General features: G+C 41.9%; 1 protein-coding gene across 5 annotated transcripts in view; it reads left to right on the forward strand.

The window, feature by feature from the left end:
* The window catches only part of LAMA2 (laminin subunit alpha 2), a 503865-nt gene that overhangs the window by 294160 nt on the left and 197464 nt on the right, over window positions 1-12241 (forward strand). For 3 of the 5 annotated variants that reach the window (XM_075924139.2, XM_075924141.2, XM_075924142.2), the window contains exons 15-17: window positions 2868-2979; window positions 7678-7731; window positions 7876-7989. In XM_075924139.2, coding sequence (XP_075780254.2) covers window positions 2868-2979; window positions 7678-7731; window positions 7876-7989 — 280 coding nt within the window. The remainder of the gene's footprint in view (window positions 1-2867; window positions 2980-7677; window positions 7732-7875; window positions 7990-12241) is intronic. The other 2 variants (XM_075924140.2, XM_075924143.2) reach the window with 1 other exon arrangement.

Consider the following 12241-nt stretch of genomic DNA (forward strand, 5'->3'; position numbering starts at 1 on the left):
GAGCCTGGGACAGAACAGCTGGGGCACTGCCTGGTACGTTCCCACAGGACCAACCCGGCAGCACCTCAGCTGCTCTACCCGAGGCGTCCCGCAACAAAAGCCTGGTCTGCTGGGGGCGCAGGGGGCGCACTAGCTGCTCCCTCTCCCCCCCAGCAGACCAGGGAGACCCGAGCAAAGCCACACCGGCGGAGGGACCCCGCCGCCCGTGTGGCTTTGCTCCTTTGCCCCCGCGCAAAGCTGCACAGGCGGTGGGATGCCGCCTGTGCGGCTTTTCTCCTGTCTCCCTGGTCTGCTGGGGGGGGGGGGGTCCAGCAAAGCCGCTGGACCCCCCCAGCAGACCAGGGACACCTGAGCAAAGCTGCCGCCTGGGCAGCTTTGCTCCCGGGCAAACGAGCAAAGCCTCCTAGGCGGCGGCTTTGCTCAGGTGTCCCTGGTCTGCTGGGGGGGTCCAGCGGCTTTGCTGGACCCCCCCAGCAGACCAGGGGGACAGGAGCAAAGCCGCCCAGGTGGCGGGGGTCCCGCTGCCTGGGCGGCTTTGCTCCTGGCCAAACGCCGCGCACAAACATTTCTTGCACAAAAAGAAAAAGCACAGATGCCTGGGCGGCTTTGCTCGGGTGTCCCTGGTCTGCTGGGGGGGTCCAGCGGCTTTGCTGGACCCCCCCCCCAGCAGACCAGGGAGACCGGGAGAAGCTTTTCTCGCCCCGGAGGACACGGGTGGCGACCCGCCGCCCATGAGTTCCGGGGCGAGAAAAGCCCCGTTCATAAGTGCGGATCCGACATAAGTCGGGGACTGCCTGTATAGCTGGTTGGGGGGATTTTACTGTGTGTCTGTGTGGAGTTTTCATATTTTTCCAAATCAATGTATTTTTTCCAGTTTTTGGCAAAATACCAAACTTGCTTGTTTGAAAACAAAATAATTTTTAGTATTTTAGTGAACATTGATTTTTTTTCACAAGAATTGGCATTGTGTCAAAAAGCCATTCTCTTTTTAAAATGCATTTCAGTGGAAAGTTTTCAACAATCTCTAGGAACCAAGGCATCCTTTAAGGCTTGTATCTCACCAATTCAAATGTAATACTTCTGAATCATAGCTGTAGTTTGACTTCTATATTAGAGGTAGGGGGCACCTCCAGTCAGGCCAATGGGTCCACAAGTCCATATTTGAGGGAAATTCTGTGACTTCCCATATATATCTATTCTCTGAGCCCTGGCTGGGAATTAACCCCACAAATCTCAGCCTGCTAACTATCAGAGGGATAGCTCTGGAACAGGGCACAGCAGGGATGTATAGAATCATAGAATGACAGAATATTAGAACTGGAAGGAACCTTGAGAGGTCATCAGTTCCAGTACTCTGCACTCATGGGGACTAAGCACCAGTCATGGATGGTCGGTGCAGCTAGGACTGGAGAAGGCAGGCCCTCAGCCCCACCTACAGCCTTGCCCCCTCTGCTGAGGCCACACCCTCCACCACAGGGAGGAGAGGAGGCAGGGCAGTGCACTGAGTACGTGCACCTCACCACCACAAGCAGGGGAAAGAAGTGGAGGAGGCAAGTGTGCATACCCCAGCCTCCCCAGACCCAAGCACTGGGGAGGAGGAGGCTGCACGGTTCCAGCCTCCCACCCCGGAGCACAGGGAGACAGAGTGCTGGGGGTAGCCACACTCTGCCCCCAGAATGCCTACAGCAGGTGTTCTGGGGGCAGAGTGTGGGTGGGGCCATGCCTGGAGGTTTGGGAAGGCAAAGCCTTCCACCTCCTAGGCTACCAGATGCCCATGAGCACCATCTAGATAATCCCTGACACGTGTTTTTTTTTTCTAACCTACTCTTAAAAATCTCCAATGATGGACATTCCACAACTTCCCTCCCCTCCAAGACTCATCAAAAGATTTGCAGTCTTTTGCAGCATGCAAGAAGATGGGGTCACTTAGAACTAAAATTATTATTAAAATAGCTGTCAGATGTGATGACGGTACTTACTTGATTTGCTGATTTATACATTTTTGATTGAACGTCATCTTAAATAATAAAAATAATATGTAACATTCAGCCAAATTATTTATGTAGGGCACTGGAAGATTGTAGCATTTTCTCTGACTCGGTACAGTGAATATTGATTATGTGACTCTTTAATTTTTTCAAAGGAACTGAAAGAAAGTTACTAGTGTAGGGCTTTAGGGTTAGTTGCTGCTGAGATAAATATCAGCCAAATTGCTGCAGCACCAAAACAATTTCAAGAAAGGTAGACTTAACATTTTTTTTCAGTTTTCTGCTGCAAGATTATGGAAACAATAGAAACTTCCTGTGCCTCTCTCTTCTCTTTTTGTGACATATGGAGAACTGGAACTAATGATAGGATATTATTTTTCTCATGTGTAAGGTTTAGAATTCCTCCTTTACAGAGCTGAAAAGTTGACATCTTTTTTTCAAAAGGGCAAATCTTCAGAAGCAAAAGACCCCATAATCAAAGCTCAGTAATGTAATGTTTTAAGCAGGAGAAAGTGATTTTATGGTGTAAAATTCTTTGCTACTTCATTTGCGACAAGCAGGCTATTTATATGTACATTTGTAATTGAAGCTAAAGCATGCAACTTGCATGCCAAGAATAGCCTTCCTCCTACAGTATTGTGAATTTTCAAGTTTGTGCTGACCATACTCTTCTTCACATGATGAACAGAAATAGTTACATGCCTTCTGCCATTAGGCTAGAGAATTTGAGACAGTGAATACCTTCCTATATTTAAGCAAGTAAATGAGAACAGCACGCAGAATCTCCCCATTCACTTTTAGTTGCATTCAAGCGTACTGATCTGCCTTCTATACTTGGTCTGTGAGTTAACCATTTTATTTTTGTTAATCTAATCTCAGGTTGAGTGGAGTTAGCCTTGAAGTTGCTGATCGTTATTCAACTGGCAGAGATTTGGCGTCGGCTGTGGAGGTTTGTCAGTGTCCTCCAGGGTACAGTGGTACCTCCTGTGAGGTGAGTATACATGTGGAGCTGAGAGATTTATCTCAGTGCAAATCACCTGTGATAATGCTACAATCTGTTGGAACAGCCTATTGATACAACATATCCACTTGAGCCAACCTGTTTCATAGATTCACTTTCTCTTGGACTCTGGATCAAATGAGAAATTGCTGCTTGAAATTTCAAGTTGCGAATGCCAGTCTTGTAGTGTTAGGTGGTGGTGGTTCTTATTATAATTGAAAATTGTAATAATAAAGTTCCTTAGTTATTTGCAAATCATGCCATTTGATTCCAGAATGCCTCTTCTGTAAATCTGGTTTGATCCCTTGTTTAGTTACTCTAATTAAAAAATGGCAGATATACTATATTTGATAGTGTTCAAAGCTGATGCTTTAGACCCCACAAAATGATTACTACGTTATAGAGTGTGAACACTTTGCTGGTTTAATATACTGTAGACTTGTCATTAGTGTAGTCATTGCCTGAGTGTAGCTAGATTCCCACTCCCCCTTGGTTCTTTGCATGAGTGCAGTTCAGCTTTTTTTCCCCTTTTGCGCAGTCTTGTGGAAGGTTACAGGAGTAACATACACATGCTCTCAAAACATGCATATGTTCATACAAGCTCACTAATGCACCCTCAGTACATGCCCCTACATATGCGTCTGCTAAACTAAGAAAAGCATGTCTTGGGGTAGTTTGGTGCACAAAAGTCTTCAAAAGCCATGCCTCTAAGGAAGTGCTTTCAAACACCAAGATGCTCTGCTTCACAAAACTACAAACAATATGCCATTTACACAGACACTCTAGGCATTTGCTTGTCAGCTCTCTTTTTCTTATATATGATATTTAGGGCTTAGAGTCTTGTTTCATGCCAAATGCTTTTGCTTTTTGCTGGGGCTAGTAATACTAATCTAGAAAGAAGGCCTAAAGGAATTTGCAGAAGCTCATCTCACTTCAAAAATGATATAGATAGGAAGAAAATCAAATGAGACCATTGCTTAGCTAGATACATGCAGCTTTTCCAGCCCATCTCCAGTAGGTACAATTACTTGGGAAAGCACACTTGGCTGAAAGACCATTATTATCTTGGACACTCATACTTCTGACTGCTCCATTATTCTTCCTAATTCAGACCTTAACTTTTATCTCAAGGCCAGAAATTGTAGAGGACCCTTGACTGCAATTGTGTTTAGTTCTGCCACAGCCAACTTTGGAACACTGGCGGAACTCCTACTTATCTTGATGCTGCCAAAATTCTGATGCGTGATCCACTTCTCATCTTAATTATCCTAAATCTCTATCTTCTGGGCTCCAGGATGTCCAGGATGTTCTAGCCTGACCGTTCTCTTGCTGCTCCAGAGAGTCAGAATATATTACCCTCATATTTCATCTCCACATTCAATTCATAGTTATTGCCCATTTGCAACACTCCTCATGGATTTAACACACATAAAGGCCTAGATTCTACAATGGACAGAACATGTGCTAACAACTGCCCTGTCAAAGAGCCCTAGTGAAGTCCATGGGGCTCTGTATGGGTGCACCAGTCTGCCTGTGTTCTCTCAATTATACAATTGGAGCCTTTGTGCTGAGCAAATAACGTGTAGTGGAAAATTCTGTTGGACAAGTTTTTTCTTTATTCCCTCTGACAGAATGCCACTGAGCAGATCATGATTTCCTAATATTTATTTATTGAATTGACGGTTGTGAGCATACCTACTTGAGATTTAAAATCTGAGCTGTGTGCTGACTAATTGTGATTGGTCACAAAAATCACAACTAACTATTGTGTCTGGTCCCTGGCTGGACCAGTATGACACTTATAATCAGGAGATGGGAGAAGGAGCCGGTGGGGCTTTGAATCTCCCAGGGAATAAAGCAGCTGAGAGAGTGCAGTTAAACAGAATTTTAATGAACTTTTAACCTCTTTCTTTCTTGGCAGCACTGCCAATGCTAATACGTTTTTTCAGAACTGAGGTTACCATAGATTTATTAATATGGTGCGGATTTTAAATTTGACGTTCTTTCATGCTGTTTACAAGGCAATTGCATGTGCACGCACAATACAACTAGTAAACAGGCATGACCTCAATATAAATAGTCCTAAGAAGAAAAAGTAGTTGTGAAAGGCTGAAGTCAGACACTTTTCTGGCTCATTGAATTGCACCTGTACTAATGCTCTAGTGAAGTATCTAGGGGAACCCAGTTTCTTTGCTCTGCTAAAATGTGTCCAGTCCCCCAGTAAAGAATTCACCACCAGTGATAATATTCAAGAGCATGAGATTAAAATTCACTTTCTACACGAATTTGCACAGGGAAAATTGTTCAGTTAAGTGTTCGTGACAAGAAGCAAGTGAAGTGGAGCCATTTTTAAAAATCTAAGCAAGTGTTCATTCTTGTGATCGTCATCTATTTCTGCCCGTGTGACCCTCTGACCTTATATACTCCTGTTTCCTTGCATACTTACTCCTCCTCTTGGCTTTGGCTTTTTGCTGACCTCCCTTATAGCTTTCCATTGTGGGGAGTCAGTGTCTCACTTGTGCTGCCATGATTAAACTGGATTCAGCACCTGCCCTCTGAATCAGTGTAATTTCCTCTCTTTAAATCTCAGCTCATAAACTCTCTCCTGCTCTTCCATGCTGATTCTTCAGTTTATGCTTTAAACCTGGTCGTGGCTTTCTCAACACCAAATAAGGCTGGGATTAGGCATCTACATCCCATGAATGACTGAAAATATCAGCCTCAAATAGTACAACGTGGCTCATGCTTGCTAATCCTCTCATCTTAGATTAAGTTTCTAAGAAAGACTAAAAATTCCATATACATTTAATAAAGGAAGGAAAGATTAGAACATAGAAAATGTCTGTTAAAGAACTTACTGACATATCTTGCACGCTAAGGGTACATCTAGACTACCGGGTTTTTTCGAAAAAACGTCACCTGTGTCTAGACTGCAGCCGTGTTCTTTCGAAAGTAAATCGAAAGAACGCTGCAGGTTTTTTTGATCGCGGTAAACCTCATTTTACAAGGAATAACACCTTTTTTCGAAAGTACTCTTTTGAAAAAAGGCACTATTGAATGCAAACTGTGCTTTTTTTGAAAGAGAGCGTATAGACTCTCTTTTGAAAAAGTGGCTCGCTTTTTCAAAACATCTGCTTGTATTCTAGACACTTTTGAAAGAGTCTTGTAGTCTAGACTTAGCCTAGAAGAAAAAAGAATTCTTTGTTTGTTAAGGCTTTTTGTTCTTAATTTGACATCTACCGTTAATGCTGATTAAAAATGCCTAGCCAAAAACAAAACAGCAACAAAAAAAACCAACATCTTTTCCTGGAATGTTCCTCAAAGAAAATCTTCCTTTTCTGTCTCTGGGATCCCTCAAATTGAGTAAGATTTCTCCTTGGATGCTTATAGCTCATGATTGCGAAGATGAGAAATTGGGCTAATTCTGGCAAGAAGCATTCTCTGGCTGTGGCTGCACATGAGGTTTCCACTGGCGCCGACCCCAGCAGCTCCGATGTAGGCCTGAGCATGATCTTTATGTCGGGCTCTCTGATCTTCACGAAGACGATGCTTGATCCCTTTGGCTACGTCTAGACAGCGGGGCTATTTCAGGATACCAGAGTACCCTGAAATAACAATTCTGGATCTTTAAACATGCCCATTATTTCACAATCTATTTTTAAATAACAGGTGCACTACCCTGGCATCCCTGTAACCCTCGTTCCATGAGGGTTAAGGGACTGGTCGGAATAGTGCTTTATTTTGAAAATTGACATTGTGTAGTCGGTGCCAAGTTTCGAAATAAGCTATTTTGAGGTAAGGGTGCTGTGTAGACACACACAAAGTGTCAGGCACTGTTCTTGATGGTTGTCCCCCAAGTTACCTGATCTGCCATCTGCCTCTTCAGGTGTCAACATCAATATCACGCTTTACCAAGGTGTTCTTAAAGACATCCTTCCTTTTCTAATTAATCTTCAAAGCTATCTGATGTTATACAGGAACATGGCTATAAAAACATAAAAATAAAAAGTAGCACCCCTTAAAGGGGAAATGAGATCACTTGTCAACAGTAGGTTGTTTGGAAAACATTGTTACAAATGTAGGATAATTTTCTTAAAAATAGCTCTGTTTCTGTAAGGCAACTTCTACTTTACATAAGGCTGGCTGTCTCGGTTAATACAGTGCGTCATGCACCTGTTTACAACATGCAAAATCACTGCACCACATGAACAACGTTATAGAGGGAGGATAATTTGTGAAAACTATAAAGCTATTTTTGAAACATATCGTAAGAGAGACTGCTGCTTGACATCTTATTATGAATAAGAGAGAGAGCTGCATTTTTGCTAATGAATCAGTTGTAACACATTACCTTTGCCAAGAATAATGTAGTAATGCATTTATTGGATCTAAATGTAAAGTAAAGAATTTCAGAAGTGAAACAATTATACATTCATGAAGAACTAAAACTGCAGTTAAAGGAGCATGTTTTGTTTTCAACCTGTGTTGTAATTTCACACCGTCTCCTGTTAAATTTGGAGGGTATTTTAGTTGTGAATTGTTTGCAGTTAAGCTTCTCAAAAAAGGTCCTTGCTTTTTTCTCTCTCCCTTTCAGTGTTTTGTCTTCTGGCTATTTTTCAGTCTGTACCTCTTGCTTTGAAACTGTCACATTTCTATTCTTCATTCCTCTGCTTTATTTTACCATTTCAGAAGAAAGATCAAGTTAATACTGCCTCTAATCTCACACCTACCAATAAAGCTAAGGTCAGTGCAAAGCTACAGTGCTAGGAATAATAGCTTTCTATAAATATTTCAATACTTTTAGACATTTAACAAATATATTTTCTGTGTGTGTCAAATTCAAAACTTTAAAAAAATAGTCACATTGTAAATTTGTCTTTCTGGCAGTCTTGTTGGCCTAGACACAGACGAGTGAATGGCACTATTTTCGGTGGGATCTGTGAACCATGCACATGTTTTGGTCATGCGGAGTTCTGCGATGACATCACAGGAGAATGCATAGTAAGTTCTACTGCCTATGATAATCTGATTGGTAGCACCAAGATCTCATTCAGTATACCAATACAATTGAGTTAACCACCATTAGTACCTCATGTATTTAAGGAAAAGAAGCAGTGATTTGGCAGAAGAGATCATTATATTGAATTGCTGCTGAATGCTCCTATATCAGGATAAAGTAGTTTCTGCAATAAGCAAAAAGAAGGGTCTATTCACTTCAGCTTGAGTTGGTAAAATAGGATCAACAGCACATGATATTGCATGATGGAAGAGAGTGAAGTATATCAATAAGCGTTTCAAGAAAGATTTCCTATAGCCTCCTATCTCTGTCTCCTGTGTGGATTTATTCTGTTTATTGTCTGCAAAAAGTAACTTTGTGAATTCTGTTACAGTATAGCAAGAAGGTATTGTTGTTGGCTTCCTCCGTTTAGCTTCAAAGAAATACTTAATAAATCAGGATTTTTTTAAATGTAAAGCATATGTTTTGGAGTGAATAGAAACCAGCATTTTTCGTGCAGAATGCATATATTCACTATAGTTTCCTACTAATTTAGCAATTAAGTCCACACTATTATCCAGAGCAATCTTACCCAATATACAGCAGTTTCTACCCTGCTCTCTAGCCTTTTGGAATGGGCAAATTATGCTGAATAGACTGTTCTGATTAACTCAAGGGCATTTTAGTTTTATATTCTCTGACATGGCATGAAGCTTGAAACAACATTTCTCATTTCATTAGTCTTGCAGAAACACAATTTGAGCTGGTGCCAATTTAGTGGGATATCATGCTCTCATTTCCCTGAAGAATTTCAAGCAGATTCTGTATTGTGTATGTTTCTAAATGTTCCCTTTTCTTTCCTTAAGAAAAAGCTTCTGGGAAAAGTCCAAAATGAAAATTCAGGGTTTTTACAATGTAATTTGGCATTTAGAATTACCGCTGGTCTTCCTGTTTTTCCCCCATACAAGATGTTTAATTGCATTGCAGTATAAAACAAGATAGCCTTAATTTGTGGATCAGTGGATTTTTCAGATTGCTTTTCCATGAATAGAATTTTAATTATACAGTGAGTCTTAAAGAGGTACCTAGGAAAACATAACCCTCCTGACAGTTACATTTTGAATCTTGTACTTTAAATGCAATGAGAACAATTCATGACTATGCTGATATGGGTGTGTCTTTCCTTACACAGACAGAGAGAATTTAGTGTATTACTGATTGTAGCTTCCATCCACAATCTTTGTGACATCAGCATGGGATAGAATCAGTTTAAAAGAATGAAAAGAGAAGGCTTGCCAGTGATTTAGTGTTTAAGGCTCCAAAAGGTAAGGCAGCTGCTCTGGGCTATTTTGCTTAGAAGTACGTGGCTGACTGAAACCACTTGCTCAGCCAAGGTAACCCAATACACTAGGATCTCTTTTTATTGTTCTCTACCAGTCATTCACTCACACTTCTTTGTAGGGAGTAATGGAGGGAGTTGTAGAGGTTGTGCAGTCCACTGATTTGGCACCATTAAGTTGGTGTTCACAAGTGAATCAATGACAAATTAGTATAGCTCCTCTATCACATGTGTCTGGGCACAGTACTGTGAGGATAGCATACTACTGAAAAGGATTTGGAAAATATCCAGTTGAAACGAAGAATAATACCTAATCTACCTACATTATCAGACATTTATGGTATGCTCATCATTGTTCTCTCCATGCATGTACTGTACCATTCTGTCTAGAGAGAGAGTGCAGAAAGGCTTAAAAGTCTGTCCAGAGGTTTCTTGTAGCTTCAGTTAAGTGCACTCCAATAAAGTGAAGTTAGATTGGTTAGTATCCATGCAGGCTTTTAAATGCTGTTGTTCAGTTTGGATTCTACAGCTTTTGAAGTGAAAGAGAGAGAAATGTTTCACATCAAAGGCATTCTTTCTATTGAGATTTACACAGCCTTTTGGCCTCCTTATTATTATTCATGGTATTTTTTCAGTAACACAACAGACAATTTAGGCACCTAATTTACTGATATGATACCTCTTTTTATTCTCTTGAGCTTTGAAATGTGGTTGAAAAGCAGCTGAAATATGTTTTTGACTCATGATAAAAGCTCAGCTCATCTGCTCCAGAATAGGCCCGTATAAAAAGCTCATTTCTAATGCACATTTTGGAATAACCTGCGAAGCCCTTTGATCCCCAGAACAACTATACAGTGAGCTGTGTGCTGTACCATTCACATTACCATTGTGGTGTACATGAGCACTGCTTTGGTAAGCAGTGCAAGTTCTAAACACTCAGAAATCCTCTTTTGTAATGCTAGGAAAGCACAGTTACTATGCAGCTTAAACCTAGTTCTTGGAAAGAACAAAAGCACTTACTGGTGTTAATATTCATTGCAACATACAATATTTGTAATGGATTATTAAATCCCTTCTAGTAAGTCAGGAGAGAACAGACCCTCTGAGATTTTGGTTTGAAATTATTCATTTTTGTAAAAGGATAGTTCCCGGAATCCTTTGCGAAATAGCCCTCATTGTTTCTTCATTCATCTGTACATGGGGTGGGCACACACCATGAGTACCGTAGCTAAGAACAGGCAAGGACTGGAAGGTAGCTGAGAGGATCATGCTGGCCAGAAATATACTAAGTGTAATCTAACAAAGGGCATGACTCTCCATGACAGAATCCAGAGGGAGGGCAGCAGTACTTGGGCAATCTAAAGGGGCCTTAGCATAAATAAGATATAGGATCTTAGTATGTAGCAGTGTTAATATTTATGCATTTGCAACATTATCTTGAGAGTCTTGAGTACTATTCTATATGCTGAGAGAAATGTTACTATGTGACATCCAGGACAAAGAGAATAATATTTTGAGTGCTATCTGAACCTTAGAGAGAACATCCCTAGTAACTATTGGCAACTCTAAAAATGGCAAGCTATTGCCTCATCTGGCCCAGGCCCCTTTCCTATTAAGTCATGTACATTTCTTGAACATCACTTATGGCTTTCATGTTGGCCTTTTCATGGTTCTTCAGATATACAGCTGTGTGTATCTGTAACATTGTGTATGGCTTAGAGTTGCTATACCAATTTACAGTTCTCTGTCTTTGCATTTCGCATTGATTGCAGTATTGTGTAGGATGGAACAGGTGCAGATGAGAAGGGTAATTTGTGAATAGCTGCTTGATAATGAAGTTGCTGAGCTAAAGGTGGAACCTTTCAAAACTAGGGATTTCTGGGACTGCACTTATGTCAATAGGCAGAAGGAATGGAAAAATGTGTCTAGCATTGGAAGCATTTGTTTTTAGAAAGTCAAGAAATGGGAGATAAAATGAAATGTAGGGACTCTTAACTGCCTATAAAATCATGCCATTGATACTTTTAGGGTATGTCTACACAGCAAAGTTATTTAGAAATAACAGCCCTTATTTCGAAATAACTTTCCTAGCATCTACACAGCCAAACTTATTTTGAATTTGGTAAACCTCATTCTACGAGGAATAATGCCAAATTCGAAATAGCTATTTCAAAATAGGGGGCCTCCAGCCTTCCCAGGGTGCCATGGTGGTCACTCCAGCCTCAACCAAGAATATTCCTCTCCCTCCCCCTCTCCCCCGAGCCCTTAAAGGGGTAGACTCTGGCCACAGTGCCTGTGCTAGCTCCAAGACTGTCAGCCCAGAGCCAGCAGTCACTGCCCCTCACCCAGTGGCTCCAAAACATGAGCCAGCAAGCCACTGGCAGTCAGCCCTCCACCACTCCTCAGGAGCAGTCTGCCAGCTCCCAGGAGCCTGCCAGGGCCCAGAGAAGGCAGGCGCCTTCCTGGTCCAGGGTGGAGATCATGGACCTTATTAAGGTTTGGGGGGATACCCACAATGTCCATGATCTCAGCACTAGATTGAGGAACAAGGCCGTCTATGGCAGGATAGCTGCCAGCCTGACCACCAAAGGTCACATGCGAACCCAGGAGCAGGTTTGCATGACAATCAAGTTGGTCTCGCGAGACGCCCACCCCTGAGCCCTGAGCTTCCTCTCCCCCTTTTTCCCCTTCCTTCCCCATTCCAGCTCCTTCCTCCCAGGTTTCCCCCTCCCCTCTCCCACCTTCTCTTCTCCCCTCTCCCGTCTCCTTTCCCCAGTCTCACCAGAGTTTCATTCCCTCCCCCCAGTTTTGTTAGATAAAGAGACTTTATATTCATGAAAATACATGTATTTTATTTAACATCAGGAAGGGGGGTTAGGGAGGGATAAGTGGAAGGATGTGAGAGAGGAATGAGGCAC

Source organism: Pelodiscus sinensis, chromosome 3 (genome assembly GCF_052426305.1).
Source record: "Pelodiscus sinensis isolate ZL-2025 chromosome 3, ASM5242630v1, whole genome shotgun sequence".
NCBI classification, from domain to species: Eukaryota; Metazoa; Chordata; order Testudines; family Trionychidae; genus Pelodiscus; species Pelodiscus sinensis.